This window comes from Lithobates pipiens, unplaced genomic scaffold, assembly GCF_037356315.1.
Source record: "Lithobates pipiens isolate NorthernLeopardFrog02 unplaced genomic scaffold, aLitPip1_a1.2 Scaffold_8, whole genome shotgun sequence".
Lineage (NCBI taxonomy): Eukaryota > Metazoa > Chordata > Amphibia > Anura > Ranidae > Lithobates > Lithobates pipiens.
Genome location: NW_027507903.1, coordinates 656932544 through 656959480, shown reverse-complemented (window position 1 = coordinate 656959480; position 26937 = coordinate 656932544). Strand labels below are relative to the sequence as shown.

Below are 26937 nucleotides of genomic sequence, written 5' to 3'. Positions count from 1 at the left end.
GCGAATATTCATTCACTATTGTCGAACAACTGGATGGGCTTGGAGCACGGTGCTCTGCGCCCCAAGGCCACCCTTTTTTGAAGCCTATTAGAGCCTCTGGCTCTAATCACATGCTTCAGAAAAACACCCCTCCTCCATTGGAATCCATAGTCCAGTGCCCTATATGTAGAACAAGGGGGGCGGACACATGAATGGGAGGGGGGGCAGCACCCGTGCACCCCTAATGAACAGTTCGCCACTGGCTAACAAACTTACTCACTGTGTTCAATCACAACCGAAGCATAGTAAACCATGTTTACTACGCTTCGGTCTGTGAATGAACAGGAAGCCGCTCGGCACAGAGCACTTCCCATTCATTCCCTGTCCAGTGTAGCTGAGGCTGCAGAGAAAGGCGTGCGTGTTTGAGCTTTGGGGTGCACACCCTAATGCAGCAGCCTGCGCACACCTATATTTGTAATGATTAGATTGTGAATATAATGCTTTTGGAATAAAACGAACAAGAACAAATACTGAGAATTACACCCACCATACAGAACAAGAGAAGTGGCCTTTCACAGTCGGTGCCTATATCGGAATAAAAGAAATGTAATAATAAAATGCATCAATTGCGGTTAAGTCTATACACAGGTTAGGGGTGTTCCCGGGGAGGCTCTCGGATTGAGTGTAAGGACATTCTGTATATATTGGGCAGAACTGGTTGGGTGAGGTTCACAGAAGATTTGACTCCTGCAGGTGACATTCAGCGAGGACAGCGGCAAAGACAGAGGTGAGTGATGATCTGACAATGTTAGAACCAGTTACTGGGGACAGCGATATCCTAATTCTTCATTCCAATCTTCTACTTTTTTTTCTCTGGGATTTGTCAAATTGTATGTGTATTTGAGACAACTGTGCAGATGTGGATCATTGTCCCCAGGCATAAAGTGTTGTCCCCTGGGATAAAGTGTTGTCCCCTGGGATAAAGTATTGCTTCTTCGCATAGACCGCTGACCACCGGGATAGAGCAATGTCCCCTACGATGGAATATGGCCTTTTGGGATTGATGATCAACCATTTAGAAAAAAAAGCATTGTTCCCTGGGGTTGAATATTATCTCCTGGGGTAGAGCATTCCCCACAGGTATTGAATTATATTCAAAGATGGATTACTGCCCTGGAAATAAGCTCTCGGTGATGAATTATTGCCCCCTAGGATAGAGCGTTGTCCTCTGAGATGGAGCATTGTTCCCTGAGATGGAATATTGTCCCCTGGGATGAGGCATTGTTGCCAAACTTGAAATGTTGTCTCCTGAGATGAAACATTGTTCCTGGGGACACCATATTGCCCTTTATGGTGGGGCATTACTCAATGAGATTGAACATTACCCCTAAAGAGAGATTACTACCCTAGGAATAGGTCATCTGAGATGGGTTATTGCCCCCTAGGATAGAGTGTTGTCCTCTGAGATGGAATATTGTCCCCTGGGATGAGGCATTGTCACCAATCTTGAAATGTTGTCTCCTGAGATGAAACATTGTTCCTGGGGACATCATATTGCCCTTTATGGTGGGGCATTACTCAATGAGATTGAACATTACCCCTAAAGAGGGATTACTACCCTAGGAATAGGTCATCTGAGATGAATTATTGCCCCCTAGGATAGAGCGTTTTCTTCTGAGATGGAGCATTGTTCCCTGACATGGAATATTGTCCCCTGGGATGAGGCATTGTTGCCAAACTTGAAATGTTGTCTCCTGAGATGAAACATTGTTCCTGGGGACACCATATTGCCCTTTAGGGTGGAGCATTACTCAATGGGATTGAATATTTTACCCTAAAGAGGGATTACTACCCTAGGAATAGGTCTTCTGAGATGGGTTATTGCCCCCTAGGATAGAGTGTTGTCCTCTGAGATGGAGCATTGTTCCCTGAGATGGAATATTATCCCCTGGGATGAGGCATTGTCGCCAATCTTGAAATGTTGTCTCCTGAGATGAAACATTGCTCCTGGGGACATCATATTGCCCTTTAGGGTGGAGCATTACTCAATGAGATTGAACATTACCCCTAAAGAGGGATTACTACCCTAGGAATAGGTCATCTGAGATGGGTTATTGCCCCCTAGGATAGTGTGTTGTCTTCTGAGGTGAAACATTGTTCCTGGGGACACGATATTGCCCTTTAGGGTGGGGCATTACTCAATGAGATTGAACATTACCTCTAAAGAGGGATTACTACCCTAGGAATAGGTCATCTGAGATGGGATATTGCCCCCTAGGATAGAGTGTTGTCCTCTGAGATGGAGCATTGTTCCCTGAGATGGAATATTGTCCCCTGGGATGAGGCATTGTCGCCAAACACGAAATGTTGTCTCCTGAGATGAAACATTGTTCCTGGGGATACCATATTGCCCTTTAGGGTGGAGCATTACTCAATAAGATTGAACATTACCCCTAAAGAGGGATTACTACCCTAGGAATAGGTCATCTGAGATGGGTTATTGCCCCCTAGGATAGTGTGTTGTCTTCTGAGGTGAAACATTGTTCCTGGGGACACCATATTGCCCTTTAGGGTGGAGCATTACTCAATGGGATTGAACATTACCCCTAAAGAGTGATTACCACCCTAGGAATAAGTCATCTGAGATGAATTATTGCCTCCTAGGAGAGAACGTTGTCCTCTGAGATGGAGCATTGTTCCCTGAGATGGAATATTGTCCCCTGGGATGAGGCATTGTCGCCAATCTTGAAATGTTGTCTCCTGAGATGAAACATTGTTCCTGGGGACACCATATTGCCCTTTAGAGTGGGACATTACTCAATCAGATTTAACATTACCCCTAAAGAGAGTTTACTACCCTAGCAATAGGTAATCTGAGATGGGTTATTGTCCCCTTGGATAGATTTTAGTCTCAAGGGGTGGAATACTGTCCTCTGGAATGGATAATTATCACCTGGAATAGAATATTGTGCCCTGGGATGAAGAATTACCCCCTGGGATGGGTTATTGCCCTTTGGGATTTAGCATAGCTTCCTGGGATTGAATATTGTCCTTTGAGATTTAGCATAGCTTCCTAGGATGGAATATTGTCCCCTGGGTTGAGGTATTGTCCCCAACTGTGAAATGTTGTTCTCTGAGTTGGGATATTGCTTTCTGGGATGCATTATTAAATACTGAGATGGAACATTGTCCCCTGTAATAGAATATAGTCCTCTAGGATGTAGCATTGTTCCATGGGATAGGATATTGTCCCTGTGATGAGATATTGTTCCCAAGCATGAAATGTTTTCTCCTGAGATGGAATATTGCCTCCTGGGTTGATTATTAACCACTAAGATGGAGCAGTGTCCCCTGGGGTGGTATATAGCCCTCTTGGGCAGTGCACTACTCACAGAGATTGAGAATTACCCCCAAAGTTTGATCACTGCCCTGGAAATAGGTTCTCTGAAATGTATAATTGCCCTCAATGATAGAGTATTCTCCCATAGGGTGGAATATTGCCACCTGAGATAGAGCATTGTTCCCCGGGATGGAATATTGCCCTTTGAAATGGAGCATTGTTCCCTGGGATAGAATATTGTCCTTTGAAATGGAGCATTGTTACCGGGGATAGAATATTGTCCTCTGAAATGGAGAATTGTCTCCTGGGTGGAATATTGTCCTCTGAAATGGAACATTGTTCACTAAGATGGAATATCCCCATCTGGAATGGAACATTGTCTCCCTTGAAGTGGAATATTGCCCTCTGGGATATATCATTGCTCCCTGGGATGAGGTATTGTCCCCAAGCTTAAAATGTTGTCCTCTGAGATGGAATATTGCTCCCTGAAACAAAGAATTGTTCCCTGGGACAGACTATTGTCCCTTTTGATGAGGTTTTGTTCCCGATCATGAAACGTTGTCTCCTGAGATAGAATATTGCCTCCCGGGATGCATTATTAACTACTGAGTTGCAGCGGTGTCCCCCGGGGTGGAATATTGCCCTCTGGGTAGAGCAGTACTCAATGAGATTGAGCATTACCCCCGAAGTTTGATTACTGCCCTGGAAACAGGTTCTCTGAAATGTATAATTTCCCTCTATGAGTATTCTCCCATAGGGTGGAATATTGTCACCTGGGGTAGAACGTTGTTCCCCCGGGATGGAATATTGCCCTTTGAAATGGAGAATTGTCTCCTGGGTGGAATATTGTCCTCTGAAATGGAACATTGTCTCCCTTGAAGTGGAATATTGCCCTCTGGGATATAGCATGGCTCCCTGGGGTGAGGAATTGCCCCCAAGCTTAAAATGTTGTCCTCTGAGATGGAATATTGCTCCCTGAAACAAAGAATTGTTCCCTGGGACAGACTATTGTCCCTTTTGATGAGGTTTTATTCCCGATCATGAAACGTTGTCTCCTGAGATAGAATATTGCCTCCCGGGATGCATTATTAACTACTGAGATGGAGCGGTGTCCCCTGGGGTGGAATATTGCCCTCTGGGTAGAGCAGTACTCAATTGAGATTGAGTATTACCCCCAAAGTTTGATCACTGCCCTGGAAATAGGTTCTCTGAAATGTATAATTGCCCTCAATGACAGAGTATTCTCCCATAGGGTGGAATATTGCCACCTGAGATAGAGCATTGTTCCCCGGGATGGAATATTGCCCTTTGAAATGGAGCATTGTTACCGGGGATAGAATATTGTCCTCTGAAATGGAGAATTGTCTCCTGGGTGGAATATTGTCCTCTGAAATGGAGAATTGTCTCCTGGGTGGAATATTGTCCTCTGAAATGGAGAATTGTCTCCTGGGTGGAATATTGTCGTCTGAAATGGAGAATTGTCTCCTGGGTGGAATATTGTCCTCTGAAATGGAGAATTGTCTCCTGGGTGGAATATTGTCGTCTGAAATGGAGAATTGTCTCCTGGGTGGAATATTGTCCTCTGAAATGGAGAATTGTCTCCTGGGTGGAATATTGTCCTCTGAAATGGAGAATTGTCTCCTGGGTGGAATATTGTCCTCTGAAATGGAGAATTGTCTCCTGGGTGGAATATTGTCGTCTGAAATGGAGAATTGTCTCCTGGGTGGAATATTGTCCTCTGAAATGGAATATTGTTCACTAGGATGGAATATCGCCATCTGGAATGGAACATCGTCTCCCTTGAAGAGGAATATTGCCCTCTGGGATATAGCATTGCTCCCCGGGATGAATCCGTCGGACTTTGGTGTGATTGTGTGTGGCCAAGTCCATTCATTCGGAAAGTCTGTCGGAACTCCACCGAAAGTCCGTCGGACCTAGTCCCTGGAAAAGTCCGGTGGTGTGTACGCGGAATTAGAAAGAGCATTGTTCCCTGGGAATGAACATTATCTCCCGGGGAAGAGCATTGTCCACCACGAGTATTGAATATTGCCCTTAGGATTGAGTATTACCCCCAAAGATGGATTACTGCCCTGGGAATAATCTCCCTGAGATGAATTATTGCCCCCTAGGATGGAGCGTTGTCTTCTGAGATGGAGCGATGTTCCCTGGGATAGAATATTGCCCTTGTGGATTGAGCATTATTTCCGGAAAAGGAATATTGTCCTCAGGGATGGGGCATTGTTGCTGAACCTGAAATGTCTCCCAAAATGGAAGGCTTAGGAAGGCCCTTTCCTCCAATCCCACATTCCACCCATCAAGATATTTAGATATTTGCATAACTCCTCCCAAGAGCCGGCCCACTGCTTACATCAAGGCTCAGAGCTCTGGGGAAGAGATGTTTTTAGGAAGCTATGATAAACACCCGGACAGCCCCTCCCATTGTAAACATTGTTTATAAATGTTATTTACACAGGAGATACAAAGTAACATTGTTTATAAACATTGATCAGACTGGGGATAGAGAGATACAAAGTAACATTGTTTATAAACATTGATCAGACTGGGGATAGAGAGATACAAAGTAACATTGTTTATAAACATTGATCAGACGGGAGATGGAGAGATACAAAGTAACATTGTTTATAAACATTGATCAGACGGGAGATAGAGCGATACAAAGTAACATTGTTTATAAACATTGATCAGATGGGAGATGGAGAGATACAAAGTAACATTGTTTATAAACATTGATCAGACGGGAGATACAGAGTAACATTGTTTATAAACATTGATCAGATGGGAGATAGAGAGATACAAAGTAACATTGTTTATAAACATTGATCAGACTGGGGATAGAGAGATACAAAGTAACATTGTTTATATACATTGATCAGACGGGAGATAGAGAGATACAAAGTAACAGTGTTTATAAACATTGATCAGATGGGAGATAGAGAGATACAAAGTAACATCGTTTATAAACAGTGATCAGACTGGGGATAGAGAGATACAAAGTAACATTGTTTATAAACATTGATCAGACTGGGGATAAAGAGATACAAAGTAACATCGTTTATAAACATTGATCAGACGGGAGATAGAGCAATACAAAGTAACATAGTTTATAAACATTGATCAGACGGGAGATAGAGAGATACAAAGTAACATTGTTTATAAACATTGATCAAACTGGGGATAGAGAGATACAAAGTAACATTGTTTATAAACATTGATCAGACGGGAGATAAAGAGATACAGAATAACATTGTTTATAAACATTGATCAGACGGGAGATAGAGAGATACAAAGTAACAGTGTTTATAAACATCGATCAGACGGGAGATAGAGAGATACAAAGTAACAGCGTTTATAAACATTGATCAGACTGGGGATAGAGAGATACAAAGTAACATTGTTTATAAACATTAATCAGACGGGAGATAGAGAGATACAAAGTAACATTGTTTATAAACATCGATCAGACGGGAGATAGAGAGATACAAAGTAACAGCGTTTATAAACATTGATCAGACCGGAGATAGAGAGATACAGAATAACATTGTTTATAAACATCGATCAGACGGGAGATAGATAGATACAAAGTAACATTGTTTATAAACATTGATCAGACTGGGGATAGAGAGATACAAAGTAACATTGTTTATATACATTGATCAGACGGGAGATAGAGAGATACAAAGTAACAGTGTTTATAAACATTGATCAGACTGGGGATAGAGAGATACAAAGTAACATTGTTTATAAACATTGATCAGACTGGGGATAAAGAGATACAAAGTAACATCGTTTATAAACATTGATCAGACGGGAGATAGAGCAATACAAAGTAACATAGTTTATAAACATTGATCAGACGGGAGATAGAGAGATACAAAGTAACATTGTTTATAAACATTGATCAAACTGGGGATAGAGAGATACAAAGTAACATTGTTTATAAACATTGATCAGACGGGAGATAAAGAGATACAGAATAACATTGTTTATAAACATTGATCAGACGGGAGATAGAGAGATACAAAGTAACAGTGTTTATAAACATCGATCAGACGGGAGATAGAGAGATACAAAGTAACAGCGTTTATAAACATTGATCAGACTGGGGATAGAGAGATACAAAGTAACATTGTTTATAAACATTAATCAGACGGGAGATAGAGAGATACAAAGTAACATTGTTTATAAACATCGATCAGACGGGAGATAGAGAGATACAAAGTAACAGCGTTTATAAACATTGATCAGACCGGAGATAGAGAGATACAGAATAACATTGTTTATAAACATCGATCAGACGGGAGATAGATAGATACAAAGTAACATTGTTTATAAACATTGATCAGACTGGGGATAGAGAGATACAAAGTAACATTGTTTATATACATTGATCAGACGGGAGATAGAGAGATACAAAGTAACAGTGTTTATAAACATTGATCAGATGGGAGATAGAGAGATACAAAGTAACATTGTTTATAAACATTGATCAGACTGGGGATAAAGAGATACAAAGTAACATCGTTTATAAACATTGATCAGACGGGAGATAGAGCGATACAAAGTAACATCGTTTATAAACATTGATCAGATGGGAGATAGAGAGATACAAAGTAACATCGTTTATAAACAGTGATCAGACTGGGGATAGAGAGATACAAAGTAACATTGTTTATAAACATTGATCAGACTGGGGATAAAGAGATACAAAGTAACATCATTTATAAACATTGATCAGACGGGAGATAGAGCAATACAAAGTAACATAGTTTATAAACATTGATCAGACGGGAGATAGAGAGATACAAAGTAACATCGTTTATAAACATTGATCAAACTGGGGATAGAGAGATACAAAGTAACATTGTTTATAAACATTGATCAGACGGGAGATAGAGAGATACAGAATAACATTGTTTATAAACATTGATCAGACGGGAGATAGAGAGATACAAAGTAACAGTGTTTATAAACATCGATCAGACTGGGGATAGAGAGATACAAAGTAACATTGTTTATAAACATTGATCAGACTGGGGATAGAGAGATACAAAGTAACATTGTTTATAAACATTAATCAGACGGGAGATAGAGAGATACAAAGTAACATTGTTTATAAACATCGATCAGACGGGAGATAGAGAGATACAAAGTAACAGCGTTTATAAACATTGATCAGACCGGAGATAGAGAGATACAGAATAACATTGTTTATAAACATCGATCAGACGGGAGATAGAGAGATACAAAGTAACATTGTTTATAAACATTGATCAGACGGGAGATAGAGAGATACAAAGTAACATTGTTTATAAAGATTAATCAGACGGGAGATAGAGAGATACAAAGTAACATTGTTTATAAACATCGATCAGACGGGAGATAGAGAGATACAAAGTAACAGCGTTTATAAACATTGATCAGACCGGAGATAGAGAGATACAGAATAACATTGTTTATAAACATCGATCAGACGGGAGATAGAGAGATACAAAGTAACATTGTTTATAAACATTGATCAGACGGGAGATAGAGAGATACAAAGTAACATTGTTTATAAACATTAATCAGACGGGAGAAAGAGAGATACAAAGTAACATTGTTTATAAACATCGATCAGACGGGAGATAGAGAGATACAAAGTAACAGCGTTTATAAACATTGATCAGACCGGAGATAGAGAGATACAGAATAACATTGTTTATAAACATCGATCAGACGGGAGATAGAGAGATACAAAGTAACATTGTTTATAAACATTGATCAGACGGGAGATAGAGAGATACAAAGTAACATTGTTTATAAACATTAATCAGACGGGAGATAGAGAGATACAAAGTAACATTGTTTATAAACATTGATCAGACGGGAGATAGAGAGATACAAAGTAACATTGTTTATAAACATTGATCAGACGGGAGATAGAGAGATACAAAGTAACATTGTTTATAAACATTGATCAGACGGGAGATAGAGAGATACAAAGTAACATTGTTTATAAACATCGATCAGACGGGAGATAGAGAGATACAAAGTAACAGCGTTTATAAACATTGATCAGACCGGAGATAGAGAGATACAGAATAACATTGTTTATAAACATCGATCAGACGGGAGATAGAGAGATACAAAGTAACATTGTTTATAAACATTGATCAAACTGGGGATAGAGAGATACAAAGTAACATTGTTTATAAACATTGATCAGACGGGAGATAAAGAGATACAGAATAACATTGTTTATAAACATTGATCAGACGGGAGATAGAGAGATACAAAGTAACAGTGTTTATAAACATCGATCAGACGGGAGATAGAGAGATACAAAGTAACAGCGTTTATAAACATTGATCAGACTGGGGATAGAGAGATACAAAGTAACATTGTTTATAAACATTAATCAGACGGGAGATAGAGAGATACAAAGTAACATTGTTTATAAACATCGATCAGACGGGAGATAGAGAGATACAAAGTAACAGCGTTTATAAACATTGATCAGACCGGAGATAGAGAGATACAGAATAACATTGTTTATAAACATCGATCAGACGGGAGATAGATAGATACAAAGTAACATTGTTTATAAACATTGATCAGACTGGGGATAGAGAGATACAAAGTAACATTGTTTATATACATTGATCAGACGGGAGATAGAGAGATACAAAGTAACAGTGTTTATAAACATTGATCAGACTGGGGATAGAGAGATACAAAGTAACATTGTTTATAAACATTGATCAGACTGGGGATAAAGAGATACAAAGTAACATCGTTTATAAACATTGATCAGACGGGAGATAGAGCAATACAAAGTAACATAGTTTATAAACATTGATCAGACGGGAGATAGAGAGATACAAAGTAACATTGTTTATAAACATTGATCAAACTGGGGATAGAGAGATACAAAGTAACATTGTTTATAAACATTGATCAGACGGGAGATAAAGAGATACAGAATAACATTGTTTATAAACATTGATCAGACGGGAGATAGAGAGATACAAAGTAACAGTGTTTATAAACATCGATCAGACGGGAGATAGAGAGATACAAAGTAACAGCGTTTATAAACATTGATCAGACTGGGGATAGAGAGATACAAAGTAACATTGTTTATAAACATTAATCAGACGGGAGATAGAGAGATACAAAGTAACATTGTTTATAAACATCGATCAGACGGGAGATAGAGAGATACAAAGTAACAGCGTTTATAAACATTGATCAGACCGGAGATAGAGAGATACAGAATAACATTGTTTATAAACATCGATCAGACGGGAGATAGATAGATACAAAGTAACATTGTTTATAAACATTGATCAGACTGGGGATAGAGAGATACAAAGTAACATTGTTTATATACATTGATCAGACGGGAGATAGAGAGATACAAAGTAACAGTGTTTATAAACATTGATCAGATGGGAGATAGAGAGATACAAAGTAACATTGTTTATAAACATTGATCAGACTGGGGATAAAGAGATACAAAGTAACATCGTTTATAAACATTGATCAGACGGGAGATAGAGCGATACAAAGTAACATCGTTTATAAACATTGATCAGATGGGAGATAGAGAGATACAAAGTAACATCGTTTATAAACAGTGATCAGACTGGGGATAGAGAGATACAAAGTAACATTGTTTATAAACATTGATCAGACTGGGGATAAAGAGATACAAAGTAACATCATTTATAAACATTGATCAGACGGGAGATAGAGAGATACAAAGTAACATAGTTTATAAACATTGATCAGACGGGAGATAGAGAGATACAAAGTAACATCGTTTATAAACATTGATCAAACTGGGGATAGAGAGATACAAAGTAACATTGTTTATAAACATTGATCAGACGGGAGATAGAGAGATACAGAATAACATTGTTTATAAACATTGATCAGACGGGAGATAGAGAGATACAAAGTAACAGTGTTTATAAACATCGATCAGACTGGGGATAGAGAGATACAAAGTAACATTGTTTATAAACATTGATCAGACTGGGGATAGAGAGATACAGAATAACATTGTTTATAAACATCGATCAGACGGGAGATAGAGAGATACAAAGTAACATTGTTTATAAACATTGATCAGACGGGAGATAGAGAGATACAAAGTAACATTGTTTATAAACATTAATCAGACGGGAGATAGAGAGATACAAAGTAACATTGTTTATAAACATTGATCAGACGGGAGATAGAGAGATACAAAGTAACATTGTTTATAAACATTGATCAGACGGGAGATAGAGAGATACAAAGTAACATTGTTTATAAACATTGATCAGACGGGAGATAGAGAGATACAAAGTAACATTGTTTATAAACATCGATCAGACGGGAGATAGAGAGATACAAAGTAACAGCGTTTATAAACATTGATCAGACCGGAGATAGAGAGATACAGAATAACATTGTTTATAAACATCGATCAGACGGGAGATAGAGAGATACAAAGTAACATTGTTTATAAACATTGATCAGACGGGAGATAGAGAGATACAAAGTAACATTGTTTATAAACATTAATCAGACGGGAGAAAGAGAGATACAAAGTAACATTGTTTATAAACATCGATCAGACGGGAGATAGAGAGATACAAAGTAACAGCGTTTATAAACATTGATCAGACCGGAGATAGAGAGATACAGAATAACATTGTTTATAAACATCGATCAGACGGGAGATAGAGAGATACAAAGTAACATTGTTTATAAACATTGATCAGACGGGAGATAGAGAGATACAAAGTAACATTGTTTATAAACATTAATCAGACGGGAGATAGAGAGATACAAAGTAACATTGTTTATAAACATTGATCAGACGGGAGATAGAGAGATACAAAGTAACATTGTTTATAAACATTGATCAGACGGGAGATAGAGAGATACAAAGTAACATTGTTTATAAACATTGATCAGACGGGAGATAGAGAGATACAAAGTAACATTGTTTATAAACATCGATCAGACGGGAGATAGAGAGATACAAAGTAACAGCGTTTATAAACATTGATCAGACCGGAGATAGAGAGATACAGAATAACATTGTTTATAAACATCGATCAGACGGGAGATAGAGAGATACAAAGTAACATTGTTTATAAACATTGATCAGACGGGAGATAGAGAGATACAAAGTAACATTGTTTATAAACATTAATCAGACGGGAGATAGAGAGATACAAAGTAACATTGTTTATAAACATCGATCAGACGGGAGATAGAGAGATACAAAGTAACATTGTTTATAAACATTGATCAGACGGGAGATAGAGAGATACAAAGTAACATTGTTTATAAACATCGATCAGACGGGAGATAGAGAGATACAAAGTAACAGCGTTTATAAACATTGATCAGACCGGAGATAGAGAGATACAGAATAACATTGTTTATAAACATCGATCAGACGGGAGATAGAGAGATACAAAGTAACATTGTTTATAAACATTGATCAGACGGGAGATAGAGAGATACAAAGTAACATTGTTTATAAACATTAATCAGACGGGAGATAGAGAGATACAAAGTAACATTGTTTATAAACATCGATCAGACGGGAGATAGAGAGATACAAAGTAACATTGTTTATAAACATTGATCAGACGGGAGATAGAGAGATACAAAGTAACATTGAGCATTCCATTGTGTCCTCCACAAGAGAGAGGCCACCCAAATAACAAAAACCACTGAAAAAATCTTTATTGTTGATATCGATATAAGAAATTGAAGATAACATATTTTTGAAGACCAAAAAAATAATAAAAAGATTTTGATTTCACAGGAAAGTCCTCTGCAGACGGAAGGGTTGATGTCAATTAAAGCAAAATGACATGGAAATAAAAAAAAATAAAAAAAATAATAATTCTTTCCTTGCTTTTTTTTTAAAATAAATTGTGTTCCCTTTTAACCTCTAATTGGTTTACCTTACTAAGCCCTAATTAACCCCTTCTTTCCCCTCTCCCTATTATTTCCCTGATTTTTTTTAATTTATTTTTCTATTTTTCAACATTAGTAATCAAACTTTTTTCACGTTTATTTTTTTTTATTTTTTTTTTATGTTTCATTAAAAAAGGGGCTAAACTAAAAAATAAAAAAATAAAAAAAATAAAAAAACTTTATTTAATTTTTTGACACACTTAATTTCAGAATCTTGATTTTAGTGTCATTTTTTTTTAAATAGCAATTGATTATGATTTCTACAGTGCTTTTTATTTTTTCTTAAACTAATAATAATAAAACCACAAAAATATATATATTTTTTAGTTTAATTTTTTTTTTTTTTTTTTTTTTAGTTTTTTTTTTTTTTTTTTTTTTTAGTTTTTGATGTAAAGATTGCATAAAAAAAATAAAAAAATAAAAATAATGGCGAGACAATCTCTGGACAAGTAAGCCGTGTTTTTTGTCATATAGGAAATACTCTTTTATCTCAGACAATTGAGAAATAATTTCTGAATAAACAGTCCCATAGCAGAAAGGTAAACACTGTGCTCAGGTGAATGGGGGGTATACGGGGCGGGCGAGGAGAACTGGTTATACTGGATGTCTGCGGAGCCGGTGAGCAGTGACGCATGAAGGAAAATACAGTGGCCGATTGTTGGCGATGAGTTCCCTTTTTTTTTTTTTTTACTGCAATCTCTCATATGATCACTTTATAGATTAGGAGGAGAAGAGGAAGTGACCCAGAGAAGAAGAAGATACCAAAGATAACTATAAAGCCCGACATTAGTGCCACCTACTTCATTGCCATGCTTTGCCAGGAGAGGAGAGTTATAGAGGAAGGAGCAGAGTCCTCCAGCAGAGCAGAGTATTTCAGGAGAGGAGAGTTATAGAGGAAGGAGCAGAGTCCTCCGGCAGTGCAGAGTATTTCAGGAGAGGAAAGTTGTAGAGGGAGGAGCAGAGTCCTCCAGCAGTGCAGAGTATTTCAGGAGAGGAGAGTTATAGAGGAAAGAGCAGAGTCCTCCAGCAGTGCAGAGTATTTCAGGAGAGGAGAGTTATAGAGGAAGGAGCAGAGTCCTCCGGCAGTGCAGAGTATTTCAGGAGAGGAAAGTTGTAGAGGGAGGAGCAGAGTCCTCCAGCAGTGCAGAGTATTCCAGGAGAGGAGAGTTATAGAGGAAGGAGCAGAGTCCTCCGGCAGTGCAGAGTATTTCAGGAGAGGAAAGTTGTAGAGGGAGGAGCAGAGTCCTCCAGCAGTGCAGAGTATTTCAGGAGAGGAGAGTTATAGAGGAAAGAGCAGAGTCCTCCAGCAGTGCAGAGTATTTCAGGAGAGGAGAGTTATAGAGGAAGGAGCAGAGTCCTCCGGCAGTGCAGAGTATTTCAGGAGAGGAAAGTTGTAGAGGGAGGAGCAGAGTCCTCCAGCAGTGCAGAGTATTCCAGGAGAGGAGAGTTATAGAGGAAGGAGCAGAGTCCTCCAGCAGAGCAGAGTATTTCAGGAGAGGAGAGTTATAGAGGAAAGAGCAGAGTCCTCCAGCAGTGCAGAGTATTTCAGGAGAGGAGAGTTATAGAGGAAGGAGCAGAGTCCTCCGGCAGTGCAGAGTATTTCAGGAGAGGAAAGTTGTAGAGGGAGGAGCAGAGTCCTCCAGCAGTGCAGAGTATTTCAGGAGAGGAGAGTCACAGAGGAAGGAGAAGACTCCTCCAGCGGTGCAGAATATTTCAGGAGAGGAGATTTATAGAGGAAGGAGAAGACTCCTTCAGCGGTGCAGAATATTTCAGGAGAGGAGAGTCACAGAGGAAGGAGAAGACTCCTCCAGCGGTGCAGAATATTTCAGGAGAGGAGAGTTATAGAGGAAGGAGAAGAGTCCTCCAGCATTGCAGAGTATTTCAGGAGAGGAGAGTTATAGAGGGAGGAGCAGAGTCCTCCAGCAGAGCAGAGTATTTCAGGAGAGGAGAGTTATATAAGAAGGAGCAGAGTCCTCCAGCAGAGCAGAGTATTTCAGGAGAGGAGAATTATAGAGGAAGGAGCAGAGTCCTCCAGCAATGCAGAGTATTTCAGGAGAGGAGATAGGAGAGGAGAGTTATAGAGGAAAGAGCAGAGTCCTCCAGCAGTGCAGAGTATTTCAGGAGAGGGGAGTCATAGAGGAAGGAGCAGAGTCCTCCAGCAGAGCAGAGTATTTCAGGAGAGGGGAGTCATAGAGGAAGGAGCAGAGTCCTCCAGCAGTGCAGAGTATTTCAGGAGAGGAGAGTTATAGAGGAAGGAGCAGAGTCCTCCAGCAGTGCAGAGTATTTCAGGAGAAGAGAGTTATAGAGGGAGGAGCAGAGTCCTCCAGCAGTGCAGAGTATTTCAGGAGAGGAGAGTTATATAAGAAGGAGCAGAGTCCTCCAGCAGAGCAGAGTATTTCAGGAGAGGAGAATTATAGAGGAAGGAGCAGAGTCCTCCAGCAATGCAGAGTATTTCAGGAGAGGAGAGTTATAGAGGGAGGAGCAGAGTCCTCCAGCAGAGCAGAGTATTTCAGGAGAGGAGAGTTATAGAGGAAAGAGCAGAGTCCTCCAGCAGTGCAGAGTATTTCAGGAGAGGAGAGTTATAGAGGAAGGAGCAGAGTCCTCCGGCAGTGCAGAGTATTTCAGGAGAGGAAAGTTGTAGAGGGAGGAGCAGAGTCCTCCAGCAGTGCAGAGTATTTCAGGAGAGGAGAGTCACAGAGGAAGGAGAAGACTCCTCCAGCGGTGCAGAATATTTCAGGAGAGGAGATTTATAGAGGAAGGAGAAGACTCCTTCAGCGGTGCAGAATATTTCAGGAGAGGAGAGTCACAGAGGAAGGAGAAGACTCCTCCAGCGGTGCAGAATATTTCAGGAGAGGAGAGTTATAGAGGAAGGAGAAGAGTCCTCCAGCATTGCAGAGTATTTCAGGAGAGGAGAGTTATAGAGGGAGGAGCAGAGTCCTCCAGCAGAGCAGAGTATTTCAGGAGAGGAGAGTTATATAAGAAGGAGCAGAGTCCTCCAGCAGAGCAGAGTATTTCAGGAGAGGAGAATTATAGAGGAAGGAGCAGAGTCCTCCAGCAATGCAGAGTATTTCAGGAGAGGAGATAGGAGAGGAGAGTTATAGAGGAAAGAGCAGAGTCCTCCAGCAGTGCAGAGTATTTCAGGAGAGGGGAGTCATAGAGGAAGGAGCAGAGTCCTCCAGCAGAGCAGAGTATTTCAGGAGAGGGGAGTCATAGAGGAAGGAGCAGAGTCCTCCAGCAGTGCAGAGTATTTCAGGAGAGGAGAGTTATAGAGGAAGGAGCAGAGTCCTCCAGCAGTGCAGAGTATTTCAGGAGAAGAGAGTTATAGAGGGAGGAGCAGAGTCCTCCAGCAGTGCAGAGTATTTCAGGAGAGGAGAGTTATATAAGAAGGAGCAGAGTCCTCCAGCAGAGCAGAGTATTTCAGGAGAGGAGAATTATAGAGGAAGGAGCAGAGTCCTCCAGCAATGCAGAGTATTTCAGGAGAGGAGAGTCACAGAGGAAGGAGAAGACTCCTCCAGCGGTGCAGAATATTTCAGGAGAGGAGAGTTATAGAGGAAGGAGAAGAGTCCTCCAGCATTGCAGAGTATTTCAGGAGAGGAGAGTTATAGAGGGAGGAGCAGAGTCCTCCAGCAGAGCAGAGTATTTCAGGAGAGGAGAGTTATATAAGAAGGAGCAGAGTCCTCCAGCAGAGCAGAGTATTTCAGGAGAGGAGAATTATAGAGGAAGGAGCAGAGTCCTCCAGCAATGCAGAGTATTTCAGGAGAGGAGATAGGAGAGGAGAGTTATAGAGGAAGGAGCAGAGTCCTCCAGCAGAGCAGAGTATTTCAGGAGAGGAGAGTTATATAAGAAGGAGCAGAGTCCTCCAGCAGAGCAGAGTATTTCAGGAGAGGAGAATTATAGAGGAAGGAGCAGAGTCCTCCAGCAATGCAGAGTATTTCAGGAGAGGAGAGTTATAGAGGAAAGAGCAGAGTCCTCTAGCAGTGCAGAGTATTTCAGGAGAGGAGATAGGAGAGGAGAGTTATAGAGGAAAGAGCAGAGTCCTCCAGCAGAGCAGAGTATTTCAGGAGAGGGGAGTCATAGAGGAAGAAGCAGAGTCCTCCAGCAGTGCAGAGTATTTCAGGAGAGGAGAGTTATAGAGGAAGGAGCAGAGTCCTCCAGCAGAGCAGAGTATTTCAGGAGAGGAGAGTTATAGAGGAAGGAGCAGAGTCCTCCAGCAGAGCAGAGTATTTCAGGAGAGGAGAGTTATAGAGGGAGGAGCAGAGTCCTCCAGCAGAGCAGAGTATTCCAGGAGAGGAGAGTTATAGAGGAAGGAGCAGAGTCCTCCAGCAGAGCAGAGTATTTCAGGAGAGGAGATAGGAGAGGAAAGTTGTAGAGGGAGGAGCAGAGTCCTCCAGCAGTGCAGAGTATTTCAGGAGAGGGGAGTCATAGAGGAAGAAGCAGAGTCCTCCAGCAGTGCAGAGTATTTCAGGAGAGGAGAGTTATAGAGGAAGGAGCAGAGTCCTCCAGCAGAGCAGAGTATTTCAGGAGAGGAGAGTTATAGAGGAAGGAGCAGAGTCCTCCAGCAGAGCAGAGTATTTCAGGAGAGGAGAGTTATAGAGGGAGGAGCAGAGTCCTCCAGCAGAGCAGAGTATTCCAGGAGAGGAGAGTTATAGAGGAAGGAGCAGAGTTCTCCAGCAGAGCAGAGTATTTCAGGAGAGGAGAGTTATAGAGGAAAGAGCAGAGTCCTCCAGCAGTGCAGAGTATTCCAGGAGAGGAGAGTTATAGAGGAAAGAGCAGAGTCCTCCAGCAGTGCAGAGTATTCCAGGAGAGGAGAGTTATAGAGGAAGGAGCAGAGTCCTCCAGCAGAGAAGAGTACTTCAGGAGAGGAAAGTTATAGAGGAAAGAGCAGAGTCCTCCAGCAGTGCAGAGTATTTCAGGAGAGGAGAGTTATAGAGGGAGGAGCAGAGTCCTCCAGCAGTGCAGAGTATTCCAGGAGAGGAGAGTTATAGAGGAAGGAGCAGAGTCCTCCACCAGAGCAGTATATTTCAGGAGAGGAGAGTTATAGAGGAAGGAGAAGAGTCCTCCAGCATTGCAGACTATTTCAGGAGAGGAGAGTTACAGAGGAAGGAGAAGAGTCCTCCTCCCCCCCCTGTGTATTATTCCCCATTGTTTGTTCCTCTGGAGATAGACCGGTGATGTGGGTCTCGGGCTCCGCTCAGACGGCGGTATAGAGGTGACCTACAGACAATGGCGCTCGGTGATTGACAGATGTCACCGCTCTATGCTGTGTCAGCGCATTCACCTCTTACTACCGCGTGCCAGACTCTGACCGTCCCGGCCAATGACAGCCAACCGCCTGCCGAGAACTGCCCGACCACTCAGCTAGAAATATCAATTGAGATAGAAAGGAAAAAAAAAGAAGAATATATATATATATTTATTTATAATAATTGAAAAAAAATATATAAATATACATATATATATATATATACAGTATCTCACAAAATCTTTTCATGTGACAACACTGAAGAAATGACACTTGTCTACAATGTAAAGTAGTGAGTGTACAGCTTGTATAACAGTGTCAATTTGCTGTCCCCTCAAAATAACTCAACACACAGCCATTAATGTCTAAACCGCTGGCAACAAAAGTCAGTACACCCCCTAAGTGAAAATGTCCAAATTGGGCACAATTAGCCATTTTCCCTCCCCTGTGTCATGTGACTCTTTAGTGTTACAAGGTTTCACGTGTGAATGGGGAGCAGGAGTGTTAAATTTGGTGTTATCGCTCTCACTCTCTCATACTGGTCACTGGATGTTCACCATGGCACCTCATGGCAAAGAACTCTCTGAGGATCTGAAAAAAAAGGATTGTTGCTCTACACAAAGATGGCCTAGGCTATAAGAAGATTGCCAAGACCCTGAAACTGAGCTGCAGCATGGTGGCCAAGACCATACAGCGGTATAACAGGACTGGTTCCACTCAGAACAGGCCTCACCATGGTCCACCAAAGAAGTTGTGATCACGTGCTCAGCGTCATATCCAGAGGTTGTCTTTGGGAAATAGACGTATGAGTGCTGTGGTTGAAGGGGTGGGGGGGGGGGGGGGGTCAGCCTGTCAGTGCTCAGACCATATTTGAAGCACACTGCATCAAATTGGTCTCCATGGCTGTCATCCCAGGAGATAGCGGAAGGCGGGGCTCGGGAGAGTGTGTAAGGCAGGGCTCGGGAGAGTGAGGAAGGCAAGGCTCAGGAGAGAGCAGAAGGCAGGGCTCGGGAGAGTGTGGAAGGCAGGGCTCGGGAGAGAGCGGAAGGCAGGGCTCGGGAGAGAGCGGAAGGCAGGGCTCGGGAGAGTGCTGAAGGCAAGGCTCAGGAGAGAGCAGAAGGCGGGGCCGGGAGAGTGTGGAAGGCAGGGCTCGGGAGAGTGCTGAAGGCAAGGCTCAGGAGAGAGCAGAAGGCGGGGCTCGGGAGAGAGCGGAAGGCAGGGCTCGCAAGAGTGTGGAAGGCAGGGCTCGGGAGAGAGCGGAAGGCAGGGCTCGGGAGAGAGCGGAAGGCAGGGCTCGGGAGAGTGCTGAAGGCAAGGCTCAGGAGAGAGCAGAAGGCAGGGCTCGGGAGAGTGCTGAAGGCAAGGCTCAGGAGAGAGCAGAAGGCGGGGCTCGGGAGAGAGCGGAAGGCAGGGCTCGCAAGAGTGAGGAAGGCAGGGCTCGGGAGAGTGCGGAAGGCGGGGCTCGGGAGAGTGCGGAAGGCGGGGCTCGGGAGAGTGTGGAAGGCTGGGCTCGGGAGAGAGCAGAAGGCAGGGCTCGCAAGAGTGTGGAAGGCAGGGCTCGGGAGAGAGCGGAAGGCAGGGCTCGGGAGAGTGCTGAAGGCAAGGCTCAGGAGAGAGCAGAAGGCAGGGCTCGGGAGAGTGCTGAAGGCAAGGCTCAGGAGAGAGCAGAAGGCGGGGCTCGGGAGAGAGCGGAAGGCAGGGCTCGCAAGAGTGAGGAAGGCAGGGCTCGGGAGAGTGCGGAAGGCGGGGCTCGGGAGAGTGCGGAAGGCGGGGCTCGGGAGAGTGTGGAAGGCTGGGCTCGGGAGAGAGCAGAAGGCAGGGCTCGCAAGAGTGTGGAAGGCAGGGCTCGGGAGAGAGCGGAAGGCAGGGCTCGGGAGAGTGCTGAAGGCAAGGCTCAGGAGAGAGCAGAAGGCAGGGCTCGGGAGAGTGCTGAAGGCAAGGCTCAGGAGAGAGCAGAAGGCGGGGCTCGGGAGAGAGCGGAAGGCAGGGCTCGCAAGAGTGAGGAAGGCAGGGCTCGGGAGAGTGCGGAAGGCGGGGCTCGGGAGAGTGCGGAAGGCGGGGCTCGGGAGAGTGTGGAAGGCTGGGCTCGGGAGAGAGCAGAAGGCAGGGCTTGGGAGAGTGAGGAAGGCAGGGCTCGGGAGAGTGCGGAAGGCAGGGCTCGAGAGAGAGCGGAAGGCAGGGCTCGGGAGAGTAAGGAAGGCAGGGCTCGGTAGAGTGCGGAAGGCAAGGCTCAGGAGAGAGCGGAAGGCGGGGCACGGGAGAGTGTGTAAGGCAGGGCTCGGGAGAGTGAGGAAGGCAAGGCTCAGGAGAGATTGGAAGGCAGGGCTCGGGAGAGTGAGGAAGGCAAGGCTCAGGAGAGATTGGAAGGCAGGGCTCGGGAGAGTGAGGAAGGCAAGGCTCAGGAGAGAGTGGAAGGCAGGGCTCGGGAGAGTGCGGAAGGCTAGGCTCAGGAGAGAGCAGAAGGCAGGGCTCGGGAGAGTGCTGAAGGCAGGGCTCGGGAGAGAGCAGAAGGCGGGGCTCGGGAGAGAGCGGAAGGCAGGGCTCGGGAGAGTGCGGAAGGCTGGGCTCGGGAGAGTGCGGAAGGCAGGGCTCGGGAGAGTGCGGAAGGCAGGGCTCGGGAGAGAGCTGAAGGCAGCGCTCGGGAGAGAGCTGAAGGCAGCGCTCGGGAGAGAGCTGAAGGCAGCGCTCGGGAGAGAGCTGAAGGCAGCGCTCGGGAGAGTACGGAAGGCAGGGCTCGGGAGAGTGCGGAAGGCAGGGCTCGGGAGAGAGCTGAAGGCAGCGCTCGGGAGAGAGCTGAAGGCAGCGCTCGGGAGAGAGCTGAAGGCAGCGCTCGGGAGAGAGCTGAAGGCAGCGCTCGGGAGAGAGCTGAAGGCAGCGCTCGGGAGAGAGCTGAAGGCAGCGCTCGGGAGAGAGCGGAAGGCAGGGCTCGGGAGAGTGCGGAAGGCAGGGCTCGGGAGAGAGCGGAAGGCAGGGCTCGGGAGAGTGCGGAAGGCAGGGCTCGGGAGAGTGCGGAAGGCAGGGCTCGGGAGAGTGCGGAAGGCAGGGCTTGGGAGAGAGCTGAAGGCAGCGCTCGGGAGAGAGCTGAAGGCAGCGCTCGGGAGAGAGTGGAAGGCAGGGCTTGGGAGAGAGCAGAAGGCATACGTCAACGGCGGTCGCACCACACATATAAAGTATCACCATGAACCTCAGAGTGAGAGCAGCAATTCTAGCACTAGACCTCCTTTGTAGCTCTGTACTGGTAAACTGTAAAGGTTTTTTTAAAGCATAGCCTATGGAGAATTTTAAGTAGTAAGTTGAGTATTTTTTTAGTAGTCTGTCACCATTCCACGAGCGTGCATGCGCATTTTTTAAAACATGACATATTTGGTATCTATTTAATCGGCATAACATCATCTTTTATATTATACAAAAACAATCGGGTATTGTATTGTGTTTGTGTGCCTTAAAATTCATTCAATTGACATATGGGGTCATTAAGTTTTTTTTTTTATTGGTTGTCCCCTTGCAGACAATGTATCCCATCGCAGTACAGCCACCTTCGATGGTCTCCCACACAACAACGATAACACAAGCCTCACCAAACGGCTGGAGTTCCGGAATCTGCGACTGCTGCGAAGACATGGGCACATGTAAGTGTCACTCTCCCCTGAGAATTCACACACCACCTGTGGGGTTCATACGGCTTTTCAAATAGAGGGATATGCAAACCTTCCCCTAGTTCCTGATTGTCTCTGGTTCCGCAGGGGCGGGGCTTATCATAAAAAACAAGTTCTTTATACTTCTCTGTTTCAAACTGAACTAGGCATGACTTGCAATAAGAAGCATTCCTGGGGAGCACCAGGCAAGTGGAGAGCTCAGGAAAACCTTTCATGCAACATCCCGGAACCACATAGCAGATCTGCAATCGGTATTCACCACTCTGCCTAGGGCCACTGAAGTTTTGGGAATAACAGCCATCCCATAATTCTTTGTGGCCAAGTAAGCACTGTATTGCAGAGCATGCGAGGAGCTCTGTAGATGGGTAAGGCTGCGCCAGTCCTGGGCAGAGCAGGCGGTGCAAATCTTGCCCTAATTCTCAATGCTACACTTGTCTCTGGTTCCTCAGGGGCGGGACTTAGCATACAAAAAGCACTTTAAAAGGAAGTATAATGGCCCGTTTGATCAATTTATAGAACCTCTTACAGATACATATTTATCACAACGAGTGGCATCAATACCCAGTGTGCACACATACTCGGCTTTCCTATAACAAAGTCCAGCACTGACTGCCTGCTTGCAGGCAGCCTGTGTACAACTGACTAAAATCTCATTCTCTGCTAGATAGGATTTTCCATGATATAACAGAGTTTCTCCCGTCTCTTCTCAGGTTGTTTTGCCTACTGGCTCTTCCCCTGCTTCCAGTGCGCGACGGTCAGCGAGCACGGCGAGTGTCTGTGCCTCCCCCTGATGGACACAGGATGCGCAGGCTTTTCCCCAGCTTGTCCCCCTATATCTCTGGCAATGCGGGCATCTGTACGGGAGCGGTACAAAATTCCTGTAAGTATCTGGCTGCGGATGAAGTATGACTAGGAGGATGATGAAAGACCCGAGGAGCCCCCGGGATGAAGTGATCACTATGCATAGCCAGAATTTGGGAGGGGAGTGGGAGGGGCTTAAAGGGGTATCGTTAAGCAGAATCTGTGCCTAGTTGCTATACACACACTGCACACATATACCAGTCCTTGTACCCACAGACTATTCCTAATTACTGTACCACAACCGACAGCCTCACAGACACAAATAAACCTCAGAACAAAGAATATCGTATTAAAAAATGAAACATTTCCGGTGCATACGCCTTCATGCAGACAAAAAAGACTGACTAACTGAGCCAACCTTCAAGAGGAGCTTCAATAAAATTAGAAGTTGGATTCTGGTGTAAAGGGAAAGTCTGATGTAAGGGGGTATTTGGTCACTAGAGCCCCCTCTCCCCATTTAAATAACAGTCCCCAGAGTTCCCCCTTACATAAGATTTCGGAGAGTTCTTCTTTACATCAGACTCCCCAAAGTTCTCCTTTACAGCACACTCCACAGAATTCTCCTTTACATCACACTCCACAGAGTTCTCCTTTACATCAGACTCCACAGAGTTCTCCTCTACATCACACTCCACAGAGTTCTCCTTTACATCAGACTCCACAGAGTTCTCCTCTACATCACACTGCACAGAGTTCCCTTTTACATCAGACTCCACAGAGTTTTCCTTTACATCAGACTCCACAGAGTTCCAATTTACATCAGACTCCACAGAGTTCCAATTTACATCAGACTCCACAGAGTTCTCCCTTACATCAGACTCCCCAGAGTTCCCTTTTACATCAGACTCCACAGAGTTTTCCTTTACACTAGACTCCACAGAGTTCCCATTTACATCAGACTCCACAGAGTTTTCCTTTACACTAGACTCCACAGAGTTCCCATTTACATCAGACTCCACAGAGTTCCCATTTACATCAGACTCCACAGAGTTCCCATTTACATCAGACTCCACAGAGTTCCCCCTTTAAATCAGACTCCACAGAGTTCCCATTTACATCAGACTCCACAGAGTTCCGTTTTACATCAGAGTCCACAGAGTTCTCCCTTTACACCACAGTCCACAATGTTCTCTCTTACATCAGAGCCCACAGAGTTCCCCTTTACATGGCAGTCCACAATGTTCTCTCTTACATCAGAGTTCACAGAGTTCCCCTTTACATCAGACTCCCCAGTGTTCCCTTTTACATCAGACTCTGTGGAATCTGATGTAAAGGGGAAACTCTGATGTAAAGGGGAACTCTGTGGAGTCTGATGTAAGGGAGAACTTTGTGGAGTCTTATGTAAAAGGAGAACTCTGCAGAGTATGATGTAAAGGGGAGCTCTGCAGAGTATGATGTAAAGGGAAAATCTGTGGAATCTGATGTAAAGGGGAAATCTGTGGAGTCTGATATATAGGGGAACTCTGTGGAGTCTGATGTAAAAGGGAACTCTGCACAGTCTGATGTAAAGGGGAGCTATGTGGAGTCAGATGTAAAGGGAGCACTCTGTGGAATCTGATGTAAAGGGGAAGCTCTGTTTCCACAGAGTGCTCCCTTTACATATGACTCCACATAGCTCCCCTTTACATCAGACTGTGCAGAGTTCCCATTTACATCAGACTCTACAGAGTGCTCCCTTTACATCTGACTCCACATAGCTATACTGTGTTCATGTCAATGTCATCCTATAGCCAGATTGTACCTAATGGTAAATGACATGGTATGCTCCGCAAGAGACTCCGCCTCTTCTAAATACACCCCCTTCTGGAAGTGGAGGGAAAGACTCATTTATTATCACTGGTACATGTATATTGTATTGTCCTTCAATAGAAGAAGGCCTAAAGACCTAATAACTCTTCTCCTCTACCTCGCTCACTCTGCTCTCTTTCACTCCCCCTCTCTTTTCCCCTGTGCTCTTTCTCACCCCCCTCTTCTTTCCCCTTGCGCTCTCTTTCTCTCCCCCTCTCCCTTCACCCTGTGTTCTCTCTCCCCCCTCTTCTTTCCCCCTGTGCTCTCTCTTACCCCTTCTCCTTTCCCCCTGTGCTCTCTCTCGCCCCCTCTCCTTTCCCTTTGTACTCTCTTTCTCTCTCCCCCCTCTCCTTTCCCCCTGTGCTCTCTCTCTCACCCCTCTCCTTTCCCTCTGTGCTCTTTCTTGCCTCCTCTCCTTTCCCCCTGTGCTCTCTCTCTCCCTCCTCTCCTTTCCCCCTGTGCTCTCTCTCTCCCCCCTCTCCTTTCCCCCTGTGCTCTCTCTCTCCCCCCTCTCCTTTCCCCCTGTGCTCTCTCACGCCCCCCTCTCCTTTCCCCCTGTGCTCTCTCACGCCCCCTCTCCTTTCCCTTTGTGCTCTCTTTCTCTCTCCCCCCTCTCATTTCCCCCTGTGCTCTCTCTCTCACCCCCTCTCCTTTCCCTCTGTGCTCTTTCTTGCCTCCTCTCCTTTCCCCCTGTGCTCTCTCTCTCCCCCCTCTCCTTTCCCCCTGTGCTCTCTCTCCCCCCTCTCCTTTCCCCCTGTGCTCTCTCTCGCCCCCTCTCCTTTCCCTTTGTGCTCTCTTTCTCTCTCCCCCCTCTCCTTTCCCCCTGTGCTCTCTCTCTCTCTCACCCCCTCTCCTTCCCCCCTGTGCTCTCTCTCTCTCATCCCTCTCCTTTCCCCCTGTGCTCTCTCTCTCTCTCACCCCTCTCCTTTCCCCTTGTGCTCTCTCTCACCCCCTCTCCTTTCCCCCTGTGCTTTCTCTCTCCCCCCTCTCCTCTCCCCCTGTGCTCTCTCCCTCTCCCCCCTCTCCTTTCCCCCTGTGCTCTCTCTCTCTCACCCCTCTCCTTTCCCCTTGTGCTCTCTCTCACCCCCTCTCCTTTCCCCCTGTGCTTTCTCTCTCCCCCCTCTCCTCTCCCCCTGTGCTCTCTCTCTCTCCCCCCTCTCCTTTCTCTCTGTGCTCTCTCGCTCTCACCCCCTCTCCTTTCCCCTTGTGCTCTCTCTCACCCCCTCTCCTTTCCCCCTGTGCTCTCTCTCACCCCTCTACTATCCCCCTGTGCTCTCTCTCTCCCCCTCACCTCTCCCCCTGTGCTCTCTCTTTCTCCCCCCTATCCTCTCCCCCTGTGCTCTCTCTCCCCCTCTCCTCTCCCCCTGTGCTCTCTCTCTCTCCCCCCTCTCCTTTCCCTCTGTGCTCTCTCGCTCTCACCCCCTCTCCTTTCCCCTTGTGCTCTCTCTCACCCCCTCTCCTTTCCCCCTGTGCTCTCTCTCACCCCTCTACTATCCCCCTGTGCTCTCTCTCTCCCCCTCACCTCTCCCCCTGTGCTCTCTCTTTCTCCCCCCTCTCCTCTCCCCCTGTGCTCTCTCTCCCCCTCTCCTCTCCCCCTGTGCTCTCTCTCTCTCCCCCCAGGGATCGATCTGCGATGACTGCTGTATGGTGTATTGGTGTTTGTGCTGTGCCTGGTGCCAGATGGCTCGAGAGATCAAGAGATACAAGCGACCGGCTTCCATCATGACGGCTCAGACCACCACAGTGACGATGCCAGGGCAGACCGTCATGTACCCCGTCCCCTCATACCAACCCCAACCAACCAACGTTATAAATGTGAACAATGTGAACACAGGGCACTAGTGGAGGGACAGAGCCGACCTTCTCAGTGGAGGCCCACCACCCAACGAGGAGACACGGGGGATGGGGGGTGGTCACCGTTTGATGTAACGCATGATAAATATAATCAAGAATCATTTTAGACAAATCTTTAAATCACTTTTAAGTCTTTGTTTTAGATTTTTTTCTGGTTGAAATAAAAATGACCTTCTGTATGTGTAAGTGGGAACAGCCTGCAATTAAAGTCTCTTTTCTTCTCCAAA

General features: G+C 44.7%; 1 protein-coding gene across 1 annotated transcript; it reads left to right on the top strand.

Moving 5' to 3' along the window:
- Positions 1-736: 736 nt before the first annotated feature.
- Positions 737-26937, top strand: LOC143962480 (cornifelin homolog B-like; the record flags this gene model as incomplete). The annotated part of the gene is made up of 4 exons (XM_077471755.1): positions 737-766; positions 22060-22180; positions 22918-23087; positions 26477-26937. Coding segments are annotated over 4 exons (543 nt in total), but the record flags the coding sequence as incomplete, so codon positions are not given.